The 17,486-nt window shown below is 50.4% G+C and overlaps 1 protein-coding gene across 1 annotated transcript; it reads right to left on the reverse strand.

Moving 5' to 3' along the window:
- Positions 1 to 6,393: 6,393 nt before the first annotated feature.
- Positions 6,394 to 15,984, reverse strand: RHOU (ras homolog family member U). The gene is made up of 3 exons (XM_059053902.2): positions 15,645 to 15,984; positions 14,061 to 14,119; positions 6,394 to 8,687 (listed from the first exon to the last, which is right to left on the reverse strand). The coding sequence occupies exons 1-3, from the start codon at positions 15,895 to 15,897 to the stop codon at positions 8,232 to 8,234; spliced, it is 768 nt and encodes a 255-aa protein (XP_058909885.1). The 5' UTR covers positions 15,898 to 15,984; the 3' UTR covers positions 6,394 to 8,231.
- Positions 15,985 to 17,486: the final 1,502 nt, after the last annotated feature.

Below are 17,486 nucleotides of genomic sequence, written 5' to 3' on the forward strand. Positions count from 1 at the left end.
AGTCAGACAGAGAAAGACAAATATCATGATATCGCTTATATGTGGAATCTAAAAAAAATGGTACAAATGAACCTATTTACAAAACAGAAATAGAGTCATAGATGCAGAAAACAAACTTATGGTTACCAAGGGAGAAGGGGGGGGATACATTGGGAGATTGGGATTGACAGATATACACACTACTGTATATAAAATGGATAACAAATAAGGACCTACTGTAGAGCACAGGGACCTCTACTCAATACTCTGTAATGACCTATATGGGAAAAGAACCTAAAAAAGAATGGATACATATATATGTATAACGGAATCACTTTGCTGTACAGCAGAAACGAACACAACATTTTAAATCAACTATACTCCAATAATTATTTTTTTAATAAAAAAATAATAATAGCAACCAATCTAATGCATGCCCATCATGGGTGGTGTGAAGTTAGGAGAGACTTTGTATGTATGTATTCATTTATATCATAGCTTGATCAAGAGAAGATGCAGACAGGTTACAGAAACAAGTAAAACATTCTTCATGCTCAGGAAATGAATGTGCTTCATAAATTTCAGATATTATGATATTTCCAAAACATTTTCTCCTCTTATCAAACCTCTCTGTTCCCTGGTCTCCTCTACCAACATTTTACAAGAAAAAATTCAATTGTTTTACCTCAATGGTTGTTTAGCTCATCAATAATTGACCCCCCTTCTACTCTTTCCATTTTGAAATAGACACACTTGACGTCCAGCAGCACCGATGAATTTGGGGGGCTAAGGTGAGGTGCTGCAGACAAGGGCCTGGCTCCTGCTGACACAGAGACGATCTAACCTGGGTGAGGACCAGTCTTAACAATCACGGGAGGTTGTCCCAAAGGCAGTCCTGCCTCACCCATCCTCCTCCCTCAGATCCTGAAATAAAGTGACAGAGGAGAAAAATTGTGTTGATCAAATAAATGCTTTGAAAAACCACTTATCAGTGGCCGGGTCTGGTTTCCATCACTAAGGAGTAATACAAGCCCGTGTACAGCCCTCCTGGCTCTGTGGTCTGGCCTGAGTTTTCATCCAGAATGAAAAGCAGGAAAGCAGGGAGAGGGAAGGGATGGGGGGTGGAGAGAGGACCAGAGTGGAGGGGGCAGTCTGGGGCTTCTGAGTGATTGTGTGTGTGTGTGTGTGATTTTTACCAATTAAACCTTTGATAAATAAATCCAAGCCAAACTGTTTCCGCTGTCATTGCTATGGTTGGTGACGTTTTAGACAGCAGAGTTCTAAATTCCTAACAAGTGCCTCTCTGTATATTTGAGTCAACTCGAACTGGAACCCGGGCCCAGCCAGTAGAGTCTGGTGAAGTCTAAATCAAATAGCATCAGGCTTCCTGATTTCCGTGGCAGGACATCAGGTGTGACATAAGCTTCCAAAGCACCACAGTCTCCTTCTGACAGCCAGGTACGATATTGGTTCTCGCCTTAAAGTTAAAAGCTGAACCGACCATTACCCAGCACACGGCAAAGTGTGATTAATGCACATGCTACTAGGACACTCGTGTGCTGAGGGGTCCACGCGAGCATCTAAGTTCTCTTTGTGCCAGAAGTTTAAAGGCTCCAAGGCAGCAGGACAAGAAGAATACGTGCCCTCAGGGATGCTTTCCGTAGCGACACCAGCAGCTGCTAAATGAATGGTACACGTCCAGCTGTCTGATTGAGAGGAAATGCTAGAAACAGCCCTGTGGAGAATGTTCCTGCACCTTCTGGAAAACCAGGCAAAGATGTAAAATATTTACATCAGCATTTTTAGTACGTTTTCTCCCCAATTCAGGTCAGAAGTCACTCAACTAGGGTCTTGGGAAGGGAAACTTGGCAGTTGGTATGATGGGTGCAGTCCCCCACTTTGGAGACAGGTACGCGGAGCTTTGCATGCAGAATAACGTTGCACACATATGAACAGCTTTGCAATTATGTATCGATGCTTTTGTGATTAACTCAGTATCAGCTAAAAGTATCACCAGACATAAAATCAAATGAAAATCATTTATGAATTCACAAAGGCTTTGAAAAGTATAATGACATGGGCTTTTTATCAGTTATCATTTTGGTAGAAATAGTAAAAGTACAACTATTATCGTGTGCAGTCTGCAAAATTTGGAGGCATAATAAAATGTTTGGAGATCAGTGCTATAGGCAATGGAGAACCACCGAACATTTCTTAGAAGTGAAGCGTCATGAAAAGATGTGCTTATTTTAAAAAGGGGGAAAAAGGACTTCCCTGGTGGCACAGTGGTTAAGAATCTGCCTGCCAGTGCAGGGGACACGGGTTCGAGCCCTGGTCCGGGAAGATCCCACATGCCGCAGAGCAACTAAGCCCGTGCACCACAACTACTGAGCATGTGCTCTAGAGTCTGCAAGCCACAACTACTGAGCCCGTGTGCCACAACTACTGAGCCCACATGCCACAGCTACCTGGCGTACCGCAACGAAGTGTAGCCCCCGCTCGCTGCAACTAGAGAAAGCCTTCGTTGCGTGCAGCAACGAAGACCCAACGCAGCCCAAAATACAAATAAAATAATAAATTTATTTTTTTAGAAAGGGAGGGGGGGAAATCCTGCTGGCCTGCGGGTGCCATGGAGAGAGGCCGGCCAGGCCAGGCTGGAGGAGGAGACAGGACCCTTGTGGCTGAAAGGGGAGGATGATGAGGATGGCACGCAACAGACAGGACCTGGTGGCCGATCAGATGTGAACGTGCAGGAGAGGGAGTCTGGGCTGATGACCGATGTCTGGTCTGCACAGTGGGCGTCCATGGCGGTGGCTTGTGAGCACAGGGGCACACAGAGGAGGGGTGCTGGGGAGCCGTGAGCCCACGTCCGGGAGGTGGGTGTGGTCAGCAGAGTGGCCCCCAGAGACGTCCACCCCCTAAATCCTGGATCCTGTGACCACGTGGATTACACAGCAAAGGGGGATTAAGGATGCAGACGGAATTAGGATCTCCCATCCCCCGACCCTGAGATGAGATCACCGTGGACCCTCTGGGTCAGCCCGATACAAAAATAAGGGCCCTGAGATGTGCAAGAGGAGGTGGGAGGGTCAGTGTCAGCGGGATTCCACTTGAGGAGGACTTAATAGACCATCACTGCTTTGAAGGTGGAGGGAGCCCCCGAGCCAAGGAGCGCCTAGAACTGCAAGAGGGGAGAGGATGGGTCCCCAGGGCCTCCACAGAGGAACCCTGCCCCGGCCACACCTTGACTTCAGCCTGGGAGACCCATTTCAAAATCTCACCTCCAGAACCGTAGTGAGAAATCTGCGTGGTTGAAGGCACTAAGCTTACAGTCTTTTGCTATAGCAGTGACAGGAAACTAACACAGCAAGTTAACTCTAAAGTGCACGTGGGACATGAGGAGGGACTGAGCGGAGATGCTGCCCAGAAACGTGTCTCCTTTTAGGGATGAGCGTCGACCCCACCCACACGCCTCTGTCAGGTGCAGACCCACCTCTTCAGGACCTGGTTTTACTGTTAGGGGTGGGTGCTGCCTGGGGCGACACGGGACATTGCAGTTGGTGACTCTGATAAACAGGGGCTCTAAAAATGGCTCCAGTTCACAAAAGCGAGAGTGCACGCGGCTGAGCAAGGCCTCCCCATGTGAAGGGAGTGGAGGGAGGCCCAGCCCTGGCAGGAACGCAGGGCCCCGGGCCCCCCACTCACCTGCAGCCTCGCCCAACGCCCAACCCTCCAGGCCGCCTCAGTGCTCCGTCTCGCTCTTCCCGTCTTCCAGCCGCGGGGTGAGGGGCTGCCACACACACCCCTCACCCCCTCGGCCCGTGCCACGCCTGGCATAACTGCAGGATTTCTCTCTTCTGTAAAAACGAGTGGAAACTGAAAAATGAATGTGCTATTAAGCATAAAAGGCGTAAGCCTCGTAAAATTTAACAAAGATGAAAATGAAAGCCTTCAGGGGCCAGTTGTAAGTTGATCAACTGGGCGTCCTGCCAGGAAGACGTTACCAAAAAGTCCGGTCAGAGTGGGCATTTCCTGAGGCTTAAAGGGCACCAGCACTTCAAACTCATAACTCCGTGGGCCCATTGGGGCAGGTGCCATGCTTATCCCCTTTACAGATTCCAAAGTTTAGGCACAGAGAGGTTAAGAGGTTAAGCTGCTTAAGGAACCACAACCAGTAAGCGGCAGAGCTAGGATTCAAGCCCAAACAGCCTGCCTGCTGGGCCCAGGCCCCCACCCCCACCCCGCCCATGGCCTCTCCCTGATGTCATGGCTTCCTCCTAACCTCTCCCCCTCCTACCCCTCCCTCCCCTCCCCCTCCCCTCCCCCTCCCCTCCACCCTCCCCCTCCCCTCCCCACACTCCTTCTGTCCTGTCCACACCCACACGGGGCCTCCAGGACATGCCAGACATTCCTCTGCCTCAGGGTCTTTGCACCTGCTATTCCTTTCAGAAAACTTTTCTCCCCTCATCTCCTTTCAGGTCATGTGAACATCTCTCTGAAGACGCCCCGAACTCCTCTAAAGGGACTGGGAGCTCTGTCCTTGTACCCCAGGAAGGCCCGACCCAGATAAGGGAGGTGGGCCTGGGGCTGGGTGAGGAGAAACTTCCAGGCGCCTCTGGGCAAGGGTCAGGCTGCTCTCGGAGGCCAGTGGGGGCCAGGAGGCTGGCTGGCTGGCTTTCGGCACTCCAGGACACATGCGGGCGGGCAGTGGTTCTAGCTGCTCTCTGCCCAGTTTTCCAGTCCATTGTGGCTGACTGGTCAGTGGATACAAGAGAGTCGTAGCCTTGACATGGGAGATGATGTGGGGAAGGAAGGAGACAGGCCTGTCCTTCACTAGAGGACCAGGAAGGCTGTCCACCCCCTGCAGACGGGGAACCCTGCTGGCCTTCGCTGTGAAGCTGGTGGAGCCCAGGTTCCTCCCATGGCCATTGCAGACGTTTACCCCACGTGTGTCCCTGTGCTCTCACCCAGGACACCAACGGCCCGGCCCGGTGAGAAGGGCAGCCCTGTCTCCACAGGAGAAAACCCAGGTGTATCTGTGACCTCAGCATCACCCCATGCTCAGTGCTGCTCTGGGCCTGGACTTGGGCTCCTAGAACAGACAGGGAGGCCAGCACACAGCCCATCACAGACACACACCCAGACGGTGCTCGTCTCAGACGGAACCCGGAATTCTCAAACCCCACCCTGAACAGACGCACTCCCACCACGCCTCAGGGGCCTGCTTCTCCACACCCTTGAGCTTCTCTCCACTCCCAAAGAAATTCTTTGGTAGAAAAGGCAGGTGCCATTAGAGTCACAGGTCAGAATTTATTTCCTACCACTTCCTGGAGAGCATCTTCAAGGACAGCATTCTGTTCAACATCATTTATGCTTAAAAACAGAAAAGTATGGGAACTTCCCCGGTGGTCCAGTGGTTAAGACTCCGTGCTTCCACTGGAGGGGGTGGGAGTTTGATCCCTGGTTGGGGAACTAAGATCCCACATGCCACATGATGGAAAAACAGAAAAGTATGACTTGGTAAGGCACCAGGTAACCTGCCTCAGGGCCTTTGCACCTTGCTGTTCCTTTAGAAAACTGGGGAGAAGAAGACCTGCCCTCCTCTGGGCTTGTGTAAGAGCTGGGTGGTTTCTCATAAGTGTGTCAAGCACAGAGATCAACATTACCAAAGGTTCATTTCTACACACATGGTGAAAAGAGACAACAGTTGTAGAGGACCCTGTATTGTTAAATTATGACTGGCCTACACTGCAGGACTTATGCTAGGGTATTTCCCAAAGCACAACTCTGATAAAACGTCCTCCTCGATACCAAGCTGTAAGTTTAACAACATCTGAGCTTTGAAGTGACTCAAATATATATTTAACTCAAGCACATACTTTTAAAAACTTTTCTGCCCAAATCTCTATCTTCCCCAAGAAGTAAAAATGGAGGAAAACCTCGAGTATAATTGTGCATTTACTCTTCTATAAATTTGGCAACATATTAAACCTGTTGCATTTCAGTGTCAACCTTCTGGATTTTTAGCACTAATAGTACAGGCTGCATCAAGCTGGGCTGAAAATGAAACACGCGTAAAGCGCTGGAACTGGACCACAGACGTGTTCCTCACCAACCGGTGGCCCTAAAGGCAGAGGGTGGCAAAGGCTCCCCCCTCCACCAGGGGACCAAGAAGAGCCCCATATGCTGTCACAGGCATAAAATTTCTTTCCAGTTTTGTGTTCAGTCTTAAACATTAACTTGCATTTTATTCCATGACATTTGCTTTACTATAAAAATACTGTTTGAAATCGCTCGCCAGTCAAAATAACCCTTCCTCACCACCTCCACACCAGGGCAGGCCCGTCTGGGAAGCTCACGGGTAGGTGAGCCAGGCACCAAGCTTCGAACACATTTCATTAGGTCCGTTTGGGGCATTTCCACAAATGAAGTAATTTTATTCACTCAGGTCGTAACTAAACGCACGCTTCAGGAAACAATGATATCAATTTCAATGTATTGAAAAATAAATAGTAAACATCATGTTTTTCAGTTTTTAAACAAGGAAATTAGTTAATTTTATTTACTAATAGAAATAAAAGAAGCCTCTAACCTAAAGTGTAGCCTGATCATTTACTTTCTCTAAAAAGAAACACAAATTGGATTTTTTTTTTAACATAAAAAGGACAAGACCCACAGAAAGATAAACTCCTCTACCTGCTGGCGCTACAGAGATTTCCCCAGTTACTGACTGATTTGGGTAGACCTGCATCACCACTGCAAGCCTGACATCACAATCTGATGCATTCAGCTACTTCTCGGCATCTTGGAAGCAGCCCCATCCCAGAGTAAAACTGCTCTCTGGCACTTTTGGCACTTTTTTCCCTCCAGAACATGAAGCCCTAAAAACCGCCACCTGGAAGAACGCAAGCATGTCACAAATCTGTGGTTTTCTGACTGTCCCACAGTGAGGAGACAGTTGAGCAAGGGTGCTGTGGTCCCTGCCAGCAACCGATCCCACACAAGGCGCTGTCTCTATCACCAGCGCCCTGAAAGGCATGTGTGGATTTCACTGGCTGTTTTAATAGGTTTCAAGAGACATTCATGTTAAAATAAGTTCTAAGAGACGCTCATGCTTTGTTTTAACATGGGCTCCAAAATGTGTGAAGATATACCTAGAATCACACCTCAAGGCATCATCAAAAAGAGATCTGTTCCAAAAAGTGTTAAAAGATGAAGCCAGGCTTCCCTCACAGCTGTTTCTGGGGCCACATATTTTTCCCATTAACTGTTTAAAAGTCTGAATCAGGAGCAAGAATGGCCACGTATATATCCATGTCTGCGTGCGTACACAAAGAAGTACCTTTACGCTGACTTAAGGGAAAAAAGGACATTTTGTGTCCCCCCAAACATCTGCCTGCTACAGGCCTTGCAAGAGGGTTCACGCCCCCTGCAGATAGGGCAAGGGAAGCCTAGAAGGTTAGAAACAACCCCGACAGGTCTCCTGAGCTCTGTCGTCATAGAGGTTCAGGCAGCTGGCTCATATACCGTGCTCTGATCTCAACGTGAATCCCTCCCTAAAGAAAACAGAGCTATCGCTTGCTACACTCCTCGCGGCATTTGGGCTGTTGATACAGTCTCAGGATGAAAAACTCCCATCAACAACTTCTCCTTTTTGGTCTACAGAGCACCATAGTTAGTGGCATGTTTTTCTGTTGGTTGCTTTTAAATCTTAAGCAACCGGGTATAAGAATACAACCAAAGTGACTGATTTGAGGTTTTATAGGCAGGTCTCTCTCTTTTTTTTTCTCAGATTTTTGCTCCTTAAAAAAAGGGGGAAAAGTATGAGGTTTCAAGGCTAAGAGTTACTCTGACCGTAGCTGGCCCTCAATCAAGGGACAGCTAAGCATGCCACTTCCTCTTTGCTCTTCTGTGCATTATCTCGTGGCAAAATTTCACTCTGGACGCCCAGATCTGAGGTGCCTTTTCATATTAGATATAAATTAATCCAAAGGTCTAGAGCTCTAAATTTCCAGAGTCACGACAAATGCTTAACTTACTTCAAAAATCTCTTGCATAAGTATCTCATCCCTCAGCTCAAACAAACGAGAAGGTCAAAGGCAAGAAAGGATACATACATTGGAGCACCTCCTATAATCCATATACACGCGCATTCTCTATACAGGTTCTACGTGGTCAAAGGAGTTGTTTCAGCTAATATAGCCTCTAATGTGGAGTTCGTCGGAACACAGCCCGTCGGGGCCCCACCAGCATCATACGAAACAGCAGTACTTCTGCCACCAGGACTTGGACAGCGTCTTCATCTTGTCCGGAGTCCTGCTCTTGGACTTCTTGGGCTGCTGCTGAGAGTCCGAGTACTGGATTCCGGCGACGATGGCTGCGTCAAAGACCTCTTTGAGGTTCTTCTGAGTCAAGGCCGAGCACTCGATGTAGGAGGAGGCTTTGATCTCCTCAGCGCACAACCTGGCCGCCTCCTCGGGCACGGGTTTCTCTTTGCATTTGTCCAGCTCGATGAGGACTTTGACGTCCTCTCTGAGATCCGACTGCGTCCCCACGAGAACGATGGGGGCTTTGGGACAGTGGCACCGAATCTCTGGCACCCATTTCTCACTGACGTTCTGGAAGGAGGAGGGACCCACGACACTGAAGCACAGGAGGAAGATGTCGGCGCTGGTGTAGCACAGAGGCCGGAGCTTGTCAAACTCATCCTGCAAGCGAGCCAAGAACCCAAACGTTATCTTTTATATCAGTTCTCATCAGCACAAAGACCGTTTGAACATTTTTCTGGAAAGGGTCTGGCAGGTAACAGAAAGCCCACGAGGGATGGAAGGAAGAGCCAGAGTCCTCAAAAGGCCCTGCTGCCAAGCGGGGCAATGCTCGCAGCCTCTGGAAACCTGCCCGACGTGCTCAGCATTTTCCTTGATGCTCTAGACCTACTTGCAATTTACCATAGAAAAGGTCCTCAAATTAGATGGATGTTCAAAATAAAATTTACTTTCTCTAGGCTTCAGCGCAGAGTAACTCAGACCCATTCCTTCAACTCTGGTACTTAGTCAGGCTTTTAAAACGTACACAGTACCCACCCTGACCCCAGGGAGCCCCGGTCTGTGAACCCAGCGCCTCTGTAAGGACCCATCCCTGCCCATCCTCACGGCAGCGATGAGCCATGCCTGCCCCATCCCATCTGCGCTGTGCACACCCAGGGAGCATTCAGGGCACACGCGGTACAGAATCATGGGAATCAGACACAGGTCTGGAGTTGAGGACCTGGACTTGGCCACTCTCATCAGGGACCCAGAGAATGTGCGCCTCTCAATGTCACACACAACACTGGTGAATACAGTCTCACACCTGCTGGATATAACACTTTCTTCTCGATTTATCTTCTTCTCCCTCCCTCCTTTTCTCTTACTTTCCCTCCCCTTCTTTTCTCTCCATGAATCCCAGAGGCCTCCATGCAGGATGCTTTGGGAGGATAAAGAACCAGAGAAAGGGTGTACCCACCCAACTTCTGAGGGATAGAGAACTGGGTGGAACAAGTGAGAGGTGATTATATAAACCACCCACCCACCACGCTGCTGAAGGCCGTGCCACACTCACTCACTAACAGAGATGCATGTGGGACTCCAGGCGCCAGGCAGCAGACACCAGGGGATTTGGCTGGGGACAGACAGACCTTGTAGGGACATCTGTCTCCAAATCAGTGTTTCTTTACATCAAACACCCCAGAGTCCCCTGCAGCACCATATTTAGCTAACTGAGAGCTTTCACTCATCCCTCCTCTAGGAAGGTATTTACATCATCTCATTTCTATCTGAAATTTCTATATGTGGGTGCCAACCATCCTCAGGTGTAAGGTGACAAATAGATTCCCAGCAGCAAGGAAAAGGTAAACGCCACCCAGGTACCTGCCACTCAGTTGACACATATGATTATTTACGAACTATTATTTACGTGCATGTTATGTTGCATCTGTGGTCTTTTTCTAGGGATAAGGGAAGCCTGGATCTTTTAATTTGAGTTCACTTTCCTCATCTGAGGCTCCCTATTTCAGTTTGTGAGGCAACAACCAAGTAACACTATTAAAGTCCACCAATATTAAAGTCCTTCCTCAGGAAGGAATACAGCACCTCTCCGTGTCACTGCCACTTCTCTGACTTCTATATGCAAAAGTTAAAAAGAAAGAAAAAAAAAGACTTGGATTTCTTACTGCCAACTTTGTGCTGAAAGAAGAAACACAGAAAACCATCCAGGTGGCCCACGGCCCAGCCACGAGGATCTTTTAATGAAACATTCCCTCTGTTCTCAGAGGCCCGCAGGGAAGAAGCACAGGACGGAGGCGTTGCCCTCGCCGCTGGCAGTCACTGCACCTGCTGAGCCCTGGATCTGGGGTTGCGTTACCAATAAAAAGAAAGGTGAGCACAGGCCCAGGCCTTGTGACCGGGCTTTGGCAATCTGGCTCCCAGACCCCTGGAGGTTCTGGCTGAGGGACTCGGGAAGCAAGGCAGAAATTAAACCCTGCTGACCAGAAACCTTAGCTACCTGCTGAAATAAATGCAGCACACATACATGTGATAAAGCCAACTGTAATGGACCGTCAAGGAAACATGTTCTGAGGCCCAGAGATGTGCCTGGGATTCAGGGCAGGGCCGGGCCGGGCGGGATTGACAGGCCGCTGGACAGCAGTGCTGGTCAAGCTGCAGTCGGATTTCTTTTTTTTTTTAAGTGTAGAGATTTTCCCAAGTGCCTCTTGGCTCAGAAGGCTGAAGAGTTTTCTTCACCTGCTCTTGGTCGCGCTACTTCAGTCTGATCAATTTCACCTGGCGTGAAATTGATCACAGGGAAATTTCCACAGCATTAAAAACTCCTTTTAACATCTTACAAGCTCACTGAGCCCCCAACAAGAAAACCCCAAGGCACAAGAAGTGATCTCTAGTTATTTATCCAGCTCTCAGCTGCTATGTGAAACCTGCGTTTGGTCCCTAGGCGACGGCTACCGCTGCTCACATTCTCTGGGACTTTGCAAAGGAGGTCGCTCGAGCGGCTGTGTCCTCGGGAAGCTACCATGACAACTGCCCGTGGAGGTGGGCGCAGTGCCACCGGGCTGGGACAACACGAAGGATATATGGCACGCCTCAAACCAAGTCCTTTAAAAGGTAATTTATCAGATCCGGAGTAAGGAGGGTAGGAAAGGACTACCACCCTTGCCCAGCTTTGCTTATGGTCAAAGCAAATACTGATACGTGGGGAGAGGGAAAAAACTGACTTTATCTCACCAGCTGTGTATTTTTCACAAATAGTTTTTGAAGCTGGTTTTCTAGAAATCTGTAGTTGGTTGGCCTCATTCCTTACACAATTAGGCATACTTACTAATCAGGTAAGAAATACTGTGAATCTCAACAAAAAAACTGCTGGGAGGGCTTCTCTGGTGGCGCAGTGGTTAAGAATCCGCCTGCCAATGCAGGGGTCCCGCGTTCGAGCCCTGCTCCTGGAAGATCCCGCATGCCGCGGAGCAACTAGGCCTGTATGCCACAACTACTGAGCCTGTGCTCTAGAGCCCGCAAACCACAACTACTGAGCCCGCGAACCACAACTACTGAGCCTGAGCTCTAGAGCCTGCGAGCCACAACTACTGAGCCCGCGAACCACAACTACTGAGCCTGCACTCTAGAGCCTGCGAGCCACAACTACTGAGCCCGCGAACCACAACTACTGAGCCTGAGCTGTAGAGCCCGTGAGCCACAACTACTGAGCTCACGTGCCACAGCTACTAAAGCCCACATGCCTAGAGCCCGTGCTCCGCAATGAGAAGCCACCGCCATGAGAAGCCGGCACACCACAACAGAGAGCAGCCCCCGCTCACTCTGCAACTGGAGAAAGCCCACGCCCAGCAACGAAGACCCAACACAGCCAAAAATAAATAAATAAATAAATAAAACAATGGATCTATTAAACAAACAAACAAACAAACAAAACTGCTGGGAGATCAGAAGGATAATTTCCAAATAAACCAAAGCTTAGCAACTTGCACCAAAACCTTTTCATTTCCCCAATTCTGAACTTTTTTCATGAAAATATGTTTAAAATGATTCTCTTGATGCCTTGACTTTGAAATAGACCCTATTAAGGAAAAAATTAAACTTTCTTGATAATTCAGGATCATTTCAACATAGTGTTCCTGGTAAAAGACCTATTCCTCAATTCAAAATTGCTCAGAGATTTTCCTCCTGGGTCTACCCATCCTGCCCCTTGAGCTGACTTTGCTGTCCTCCTCCTGTAACCTCACTGGTTTCTTTCACAAGTTCTACTAACGGGTAGACTGTAACTCTGTTGAGAGGCAAGCCCATGACTTAAGTTTGCATCCCCCAGGACCCAGCACTCCATTTATTTATTGATCCAGTCTACAAACCGTGAATAAGCCCCATGCTGTGCCAGGCACCGAGCAGGCATGAGGCAGGGTATCCCAGCCCAGGAAGCCATGTCTGCCAGCAGAAACAACACCTGACAGGCGAGCCAGCGGTGGGCAGCTGCCTGCACTGGGCTGCCTGCTCCTCCCTAAAGGGTCCCAGATAAGCACACCCTTTAGTGTCTTGAGTTTTCCTGCCTTCTGTCTTATTCTTGGGCTGTTCAGCTGCCACATCTTGCTTCAGCTGGGAGGCCTCTGTTTATGGAGGCGCTACTCGACCCTCATTTTATTTTATTTTTTGGGCATGCTGTACGGTCTGCGGGATCCTAGTTCCCCGACCAGGGATCGAACCCACGCTCCCCACCTTGGAAATCCGGAGTCTCAACCACTGGACCTCCAGGGAAGCCCCGACCTTCATTTTAAAGACCAGAAGATCTGACCCGAGGTAGGAAAAACATTCTCACTTTATACAAAGCAATTAAGCTTTCATTATAAATAGCAGCAGGGCATCCAGAAAGATTAAATATTAGAAGAGCCTGTGTTCTTTGATTTTTCTTTTCCACAGGCAAGAAAATGCAGACTGGTTGTTTTTTTCTGCTCCCCATAAAGGGGGAACTGGGAAGCCCCAGTGGAAGGGTAAGGACAGAGCAGAAGAGGCTTGGCTATGACGTGTGTCACCATGGCCACCGCCAAACCAGCGTTCTGCTGGGGATCGAGGCTGCCCAGTCTTGTGTCACATCAAAGTTTGAAAAACAAAGCCCCGACTGAATTTGCTGTCCCAAGTGGGTGAGTAAATGGGAAGCCCTGGTTTGGAGGAGGTTCTTGGGGATACTGGAAAGCCAGCTTCTTCTTTAATGTATACGGTCGTGTGACACCTCAGAAGTGAAGTGGCCACTTTTACCTGCCAACAAAGTACCCCAGCACTTTCTCAAGTGCTGCAGAGACTACATACATGCTTAGTAACTGTCACTTTGGCAAACTCAAGAGACGGCACCCTAGGCTCTCAGAGAGCACGGTGAGAACTCAGTGATGTGAGCACCATTCGGGGGGACCGCGGTCCCTGGAGCTCTTCAGGGACCCCCCCCGTGGCTCGTCCCACGGGCTCCCTGGCTGTCTCATCCAAGTGCCTGGTCAAGACAGGAATAAATGTTCGCGATTCGGAAGGATCAAGTCCTGGCTAATTCATTCCTCCAGCTCAGGACAGCCTGGGCCGCTGTATCTCTGCTTCAAGGGATGGGAGCAACCGCAGCGAGTCCAACCATGCTTAGGAAGGGAAACAGTAACACTTACTGACGCGAACTCCATCTTTTTCTCGAGTAAGTTTATTAAGTATTTGGCTTGTTGACCTTTAATAAAATGATCGTAAGCTGCGGCCAACTTACTTTGAGAAATGAGTACAAAGCAACATTGATAATTTTTAATAAAAACCAGAAAGTAAATAAGATCAGAAATTCCCAGAAGATAAGAACCGCTCTTGACCCTGTTCCCCTTGTCCTGCCCACACAGAGCCGGGCCAAACCCTGTTTACTGGCACGGAGCTCTGTGTCCCCACCAACACCCTCTGCGAGGGGCCATCCATGGGGGTGGGGCTCTAGAATGGCCCAGCTGGGGCTGGGGTGAAGGGCTTTAAAAGGCCCTTTCCTCACCCAGCACTGAGCAGCGATGTGATACTGACCTGTCCTGCAGTGTCACAGAGCTGGAGTCTCACGGGCCGCCCATCCACGGAAACCACAGCTTAAAAATAAGACCAAAAGGACTGTCAGGGGGGTCTCTTTTAACCTCTTCCAGAATAATAATAGTTTTAATTTGTATGACCATTCTCACTCCAAACCCTTCAGCTCCTATTCTGGGTCCCCAATGAATTCAAGACTTGCCTACAACAAAGAGGCCCGTGAGGCATTTTTGCACCCAAACCTGCAGGGCGGGCAATTCGCTCCATGCCCCAGAGAAGGCAGGAGGCCAGAAACTTTGATGGCACCCAGAAGGGCCTGCGCTTTTCTCCCAGCCCCAGACAATTTATTTTCCCGTCACACTTGTTTCAAAAAACCCAAAAACAACACTGGGGGATAAGTGGGAACCAACCTTGCAGCTTTAAGTCAGTGGAAAATCTCACAAATAATTGTTTTCCCTTGGGAAACGTTCGGTGACTTTCGGGTTTATCATAAAAGTGCGGCTTGTTTTTAGAACACGTGCAAACACAGGCTGCCCCCATTGTCCTGCTTATAAAAGAGGGCACAGCTTATCTCTCCATGTCAGCTCAAAGAGCGGATTAAAAGAGAAAAGGAAAGGAAAGAAAACCATTCCCACCTTTCCACTGGGAAGGGGTATCTGGGGAGGGGCCTGCATCAGGGCGCTGCTCTGAGGTTTCTATTTGAATGAAGTACTCAGTTTTGTCTCAATACAACTTTCTAAATTGTTTATACATGTTTACACTATACTCAGTTGGGAGGAGGAAAAAAACAATATCGTTTAGGTGGGAAACCCAATAGCACAGCACTGCTTTACCTAGGGTGCCTTCCAAGTGGATGAAAGCAAGTCCTTGCCATCATGACTTTCCAAAAGATCGAGAAGCTTGTATGTGTGTGCTTAAAAAAAAAAAAAAAAAAAAAAAAAAAAAAAAACAGGGAAAGTGTTTCACCCTAGCTTCCGTGAATTTTAACTTTTTCTTAAATTTCAAAAAGACTTGAAAAATCAAGAGTAAGGACTCCTTTACCTTGGTAGCTACCAAACCAAATGACATAGCACTATACACATAAGAGCTTTCAGTAGCTTCAAGAGATACTTAAAAGATACTGAGACTCAGTAACAGAGCCCACGGGGCCGGTGGAAGCGGGGGCAGGGGAAGCGATGGGGCTCGGAGGGAAGAAGCTGTGTTTACTCTCCAGGTTTAATCCAAACCTCGGCCTTCCCTAGTGCTTCTAATGCCATTTCCACTAAATCCACTCTCTTCGCCCGTCTCCGCGGCTCTTTAAAGTGGAGACGCCCTCGGGAGGGGAGCCACCAACGGGCGAGCACGGACCCTCGGGCCACAGGTAATGGCACCTGCGCGTCACCTTCCGATCGAAACCCGGCAGCAGCGCCAGCGACGTCGACCTGACGCAACTTCTCTACCCAGGAAACTGACCAGGCCACCGGGGCGAGACCTGTTAGACCCCACCGTCTGCCCCTGAATGGCGAGGCGACCGCCGCTCCCCGCGCCCGGGTTAGGGCTCCCGGCCCCCGCGTCCCCATGCCCCCGCAGGCCCCCGGCCCCGCTCACCTGAGAAGTTATCGAAGGCGGTGGGGATGTACTCGGTGGGGTAGCCGTTGGTGGTGTAGCTCACCACCAGGCTGGTCTTACCCACCGCGCCGTCGCCGACCAGCACGCACTTGACGCCGCGCCCCTCCGCGCCGCCCGCGCGCCCCCGGCCCCCCGGCGCCCCGGGCCCGCGCCCCCCACGCTCCCGGCGGGGCGGCACGGGCGGCGCCTCGCAGCGGCCCGGGAACGCGGGGTCCCCCTGCTGCGGGGGCATCGGCCCGCGCCCGCCGCGGGGGGAGCTGTCCCCGACCCAGGCGCGCGGTGCAGACAAAGGCGGTCGGGCGGCTCAGGCTGGACTCGGGCTCGCACGGCGCCGGCTCCGTTCCGCGGCCGAAGACTGCGGGCCGAGCGGCGCGGAGCCCCGCGCTGTCTCCTCCCGCTTCCCGGCGGCCAGGCGCGCTGGGGGCGGGCGCGGGGAGGAGGCGGGGCGGCCGTTCGCTCCCCGCGCCGGGCCCACAGCGCCCCCGCCTGCGCGCCGCGCTCTGCGCTCGAGCCGGAGCCGGGCGCGCGGGGGGCTGGACCGCGGCCGCGGGCGCGGGACCCAGATAGCCGCCGGGGGGCCCCCGGACGCCCGATTGGGGCGGCGCCGAGGAGCCGGGCCGGCCGAGGGCAGCTCCTCCCGGCGCCGACACTGACGCCACCGCCTAGAGGCCCGCAGTCCCGCCTCCTGCGCCCACGCGGCCGGCGGCCAGGCTCCTCCCGGCCCCGCGGCCCTCGCCCCCTTCTCCACGCGGTCCCGGCCTCTTCGGCCACAGCGCTGCATCCGAGGGGGGCAGTGAAATGCCTGGGGGACAGTTGTCGGAAGGAGGCTGAATTAACAGCCAACTTTTAGTTTAAGGGCTAGCCGCTGCCCGTCGTGTGGTTTTTCTTCTTCCAAAGTAATGTATTCTATCATTTGGGAGCAAAAGAACGTCAGGTCCTTTGTTAATGCTCGTGTGACTTTCTCTTTGGCGTGCCCTGAACCAGCAAATGTCTTTATAGCCCCAATTCCTTCATTTGCTTAAATGTAATGTGGTGATGTTAGTATAATGGGGGGGGGGGGGTGCGGAATCCGTTTATCTGTGACTCCTTCCTCCTACATCTAGTCAGCAATCCATCCGGAAAGACAGGGAAGCCTTTCTGGGCCTAGTCCGGACACAAAGGCTCCTCGGGGTTTGCACTGTGGTGTAAGAAGAGGCACATACTGTGAACACGAATGGTGATACTAATAATAAAAGTTACAGTAGCTGATAAACATCGATCCTTTCTTACGTGCCAGACACTGGTAAGCACTCTGCATGAGCTAATTCCTGTCATCTTATCATTACTTATACCCATCTTATGGGTATAGGATGAGAAAAACTGAGGCACAGAGATATTAGATAAAACGCTGAGGTCCCACAAGCGAGGAATTGGCAGTGCCAGGATTCCAGCAGTCTGGCTCCAGAGCCTGAGTTCTTACCCAGTGTCCTTGAAAGCAAAAATAAGCCAGAGTGATAAACTCAGCCTTGGAAGTGTGGCTGTAGTTGGAATGCAGCGGTGGATTTACCAAGAGGCTGGAGGCTTGAATCCATGGCCCCTCATTTGCAGAGAACCTCTCCAAGGCCCTGGGGGTCCTAGCAGTGTGAACACATGGTTATGTTTTTGTAAATTTTCCAAAATCATATATTTTAACCACCACCAATTAATCCCACTGTCTCTTTCAACTCTAACTTCTCAAATACGCGGACAAGTTTTGATGTAGCAGTGGACATTCTGAGGATCGAGCCAAAGTAAAATAAAGTTGGGGAGACATTTCATTTGCGTTTAATGGATACAGAGCCA

Source organism: Kogia breviceps, chromosome 2 (assembly GCF_026419965.1).
Source record: "Kogia breviceps isolate mKogBre1 chromosome 2, mKogBre1 haplotype 1, whole genome shotgun sequence".
In the NCBI taxonomy this organism is placed as follows: domain Eukaryota; kingdom Metazoa; phylum Chordata; class Mammalia; order Artiodactyla; family Physeteridae; genus Kogia; species Kogia breviceps.

Coding starts and splice junctions, on each gene's coding strand:
- RHOU (XM_059053902.2), bottom strand. CDS start 15,897: ATGCCCCCGCAGCAGGGGGACCCCGCGTTCCCGGGCCGCTGCGAGGCG. Junction 14,120..15,644: donor CGCCTTCGATAACTTCTCAG/GTGAGCGGGGCC, acceptor CTTATTTTTAAG/CTGTGGTTTCCGTGGATGGG. Junction 8,688..14,060: donor TCTGTGACACTGCAGGACAG/GTCAGTATCACA, acceptor GCTCGCTTGCAG/GATGAGTTTGACAAGCTCCG.